Source organism: Salminus brasiliensis, chromosome 1, assembly GCF_030463535.1.
Source record: "Salminus brasiliensis chromosome 1, fSalBra1.hap2, whole genome shotgun sequence".
In the NCBI taxonomy this organism is placed as follows: domain Eukaryota; kingdom Metazoa; phylum Chordata; class Actinopteri; order Characiformes; family Bryconidae; genus Salminus; species Salminus brasiliensis.
Window position 1 is genome coordinate 61777538 of NC_132878.1, and position 3894 is coordinate 61781431.

Sequence of the window (3894 nt, forward strand, 5' to 3'; positions counted from 1 at the left end):
GAAGTGGTCGCACACAGCGCGGCGGTGGGAGTGGTGAGAGAGTGTGTTCACAAACTGCACACACAAAACCAGGCCGGGCGATTGACAATTTCCTGGAGGAGGTACTTATCATTTCAAATGTCCACGACTCGGACCCGGGTCGCTGTCTGTGCCTTGCCTGTTTGGAGCACACTGCCAAAGCTGCACGCAATGGACTAAATCCCCCACACACATACACACACACACACACGACTCCACAGGGCTGCTCAGGGCTGCTGCTGTCCGGTGAATAAAGGAGACTCTCACCTTTGGAACAGGATCCACTTTTGCTTCAGGTAAGAGATCTGTGAAATATGGTTGGGCAGATTTAAGAGTAAATGAATGTATGAAGGAACTATTGAGGAAGTTTTAGCTTTGTAGGAACTCGTAGCGCAAATGTAGGCACGTCTGTAGAGCAAGAGGAGAGGGGTAATTCAGTTTAACTGTAGCCTTAGCCAACACAACATGCACAACACGGGTTTAAGCAACGTTTTTTTGTACTGTAACTAAACGTTGCATTCATTCACCTGAGCTTTAACGTGCTACTATTTGGAGGAGCGTGTAAAAGCACCGCCAGCAGTACTTCAACGGTTTTGGAGAAGCTGTGTTGGTAGGCTAACTGTCCAGTGTTTGCTAGTACATACACCTACTTTTGTTATTAAAATAGCCTATAGAATGTAATTTTTGTCCTGTTGGTCTCCCTCCTTTTTTTCTGGATTGTCATGATAACAGAATTTTAGTATCGATGAATAGAAAAACACACATTACCTGAACACTGAATAGTCATAGGATTAAACACAGGCAAATTTGCACCTTTGTACTGTATTAACTTTGCCAAATGCACTGTTTAGTATTCAACATTAGTGTTAAATTATTTGCCAACTTGCACAACTCTAGTTTCTAGCACCTATTTTGAGCAGACTGAAGCCCTGTTTTAAATGCTTTTCATAAATTTAAAGGTTATAAAATTGACTTTTGTGTAATCCTTTCGCTGTAGGCATGATTCCGAGGAAGGAGGTGGTCCTCTCCATGCTGGGGGAGCTTCAGGAGGCCACTGAGTCTATGGGCTTGGATGTTCTGATTAAAGTGGCTCTGGAAGTGGAGCAGGTCCTCGCCCCCTTCCATCTCCCTGTAGCGCTTTGCACAGAGATCTCCTCGTGGATGGGTGTTGATGGAGTGGCTCACAGACTGTACCCAGCTGATGCACCAGCTGGATTGCTTCCTCTGGTCTGCAAAGGGGAGGGCAACCTGCTGTTTGATGCTGCCAGCATGCTACTGGTGGGCTCCACAAGCCTGAGCTTGGAGCTGCAAGTGAGGACAGTGGTGGAAATGCTGCTATGGAAGCAGTACTACCTTTGCGGCATGATCGACTCGAAGGTGATGCTGCAGGCGGCCAGATTTTCCCTCTGCGCCGAGGAATCCCAGGACATGCTCAAGCTTCCTATGCAGGTGCTAGAAGCAATCTTTGATGCAGATGTCAAGGCTTCATGTTTTCCCGGCTCTTTTGCGAACATGTGGCATGTCTACGCACTGTCTTCTGTCCTCCAGTGCAACATATACTCCATTTACCCCATGTATAATCCGAAGATCAGGCCGTATTTTAATCGTCTCATTCGCCCCAGAACATGCCCAATGGATAATGAGCCATTCACCCTCCATATTATGTGGTCAGGTGAGTTGGAAGCAGGCTCCATATTCAAACCCCACAACTTTGTTGCCCTAATTCATGCCAGTGACCTCAAGATTGGAAGCCCCAGTAGCGAACAGCGGTTGCCGTCTGTAAAGCCCCAAGATTTACCAAGTCAGGACTTGCAGTTGTCTTACTCCACTCTCAAAGACAAGTTCAACATCACAAAAAGCACCTTCTATCGTTGGAGGAGGCAAAGCACAGAGTACCACAAGAAGTCAGTCGCCAGATATGAGGCCAAACACTTCTTTCAGGCCTGCTACAAGGAAGGGAAGCTCATACCACAGCACCAGTTTAGGGAGTTCTTTCCAGAAATCTCCAGATCTACATACTACGCCTGGAAACATGAACTCATGTCCACTGGCAGTATCGCTTCTGGAGGCTCAACTGGAGAGCTGAGCCCAGGAGATAGCATTGAACAAGACTACTGGTCATCTCCAGAGATCAAGAAACAGCCCAGTCAGGAAACCTTTGCCAGCATGCAAGCCCTCAAGTCTGAGAAACTAGAGGGAGATCGGGCTCAGAATGTGGCCCTGATGCAGGAAGCAAAGAAAAGCCTTCAAAATTGCATTGCCACAAACACCTCATTCCCCTACCGAATCTTCAAAAGAAGATTTCCAGGAATCTCTAGATCCACATATTACAACTGGAGGAGGGAAGCCATGTTGTTCACACCTTTCAAAGATCTCTCGGGGAATGATGAAGAAAGTTCAGATGCAGACAAAACTCAGAGTCCCAAGGAGAAGCTGTCGCCAGCTTTGCTAGAGAGCCGCAGGGTAACCCCCAGAGTCAGGATCTCCAGACGCAGTCAAAAGAGTCTCAAGCTGATCTACCTGCAGAAGAAAAAACTAAGAGAGGAAGCCAAAGCATATGTTCAGAACTCAAAGATGTCACTGTTCAAATTTAAGCTCAAGTTTCCCTTCATCTCCTCTTCTTACTACTGGCTTTGGAGACATTCCCTCAACAATAAAGCTCAGAAAAAGCCTGAACTGGGTTTTGAGACATATGAGCCTAAAAGAGAGGATGTAAGTGCTGCAGATCTGTTAAAACGGGTGGGAAGCCCATCCCGGTTTCCTTTTGATGGAACCCTGGATTACCTAAATAGGCAGGCAGTCAGCCCCACTGAATTCACCCTGCCTGAATTCCATCTGTCTGACAAGACCAGCAATGAACAAATGTTTGTGATGGATGTTGTGGCATTAGCCAATTTCAAGGCCAAGGCTAAACTGTTCCTGCAGCAGCGCTTTGAAGAAAAGTCTTTCCCTACTTTCAAAGAGTTCAGATCCTACTTCCCTCTCACTCCACGCTCCACGTATTACATGTGGAAAAGGGCACTGCATCATGGCGTGCCATTAGTTCATGGCTGAACGCCTTGACGGGAATTGCTTTCACTTAGTAAAGCTGCCTGCTTATCACACGCCCACACTTAACAGTGGTAGCTGAACACTTCTTATCAATAGCTGAACATTTATCATCAACACACATCCTGTGTGACTTGAGTCTGGCATCCAGGTGACTCCCAACATAGTGTAATTGCAGTTCATGCATCTTAATTGTGTTCTTTTCAGGTTTTCTTGACCACTTGGTTCCAGCTCAAGGACATTTGCATGTGTGTGGAATCAGACAGTCTTTACATGCCAATCAAGTCCTGATGGCCCTCAGGCAAAAGGCAGTTCAAAGCCACATATATCAGGGTTTCAAATGACTCTTTGTTCAGTGTTGTCCCTTTTGGTTTACATTTTAAATTGACCACCAATCATTTGTGGGTTACATTACTTCAATGTCTTAATTTTTAAATAATTTTTCTTTTTAATTATCAGTGTATTATTTTATCACATCCTTTCATAATCAACAATCATCGAAAGAAATTGTTTTTGACTTTTTTTTTTGTTTGTTTGTTTTTTTTTTTTTCAGATCTGTGACTTGTATATTTCATGTTTGGACTGTTTACACTGCTGGATTTTTGTTACACATATATATTTTTGTATTGATTTATTGAATGTTCTCACTTTTTTTTGAATGAATTTACTTGGTACAAGGTACAAAATAAACTCCTCGGAGTAAGGGTGTTAGATGCAGTTTTGCACAGTCACATGTTCACTTTTGTATTACAGTACAGCTGCTAACCTTTTTTTTTTATATATAAATATATGCTGCTTCTCAGTTGTAAATGGACAGCCAACTGCTTT

The 3894-nt window shown here is 44.2% G+C and overlaps 1 protein-coding gene across 1 annotated transcript; it reads left to right on the top strand.

Moving 5' to 3' along the window:
* Window positions 1-285: 285 nt before the first annotated feature.
* On the top strand, window positions 286-3238 carry vrtn (vertebrae development associated). The gene is made up of 2 exons (XM_072697453.1): window positions 286-314; window positions 1016-3238. Exon 2 carries the CDS (start codon window positions 1018-1020, stop codon window positions 3070-3072), a length of 2055 nt encoding a protein of 684 aa, XP_072553554.1. The 5' UTR covers window positions 286-314; window positions 1016-1017; the 3' UTR covers window positions 3073-3238.
* The last annotated feature ends 656 nt before the right edge of the window (window positions 3239-3894 follow it).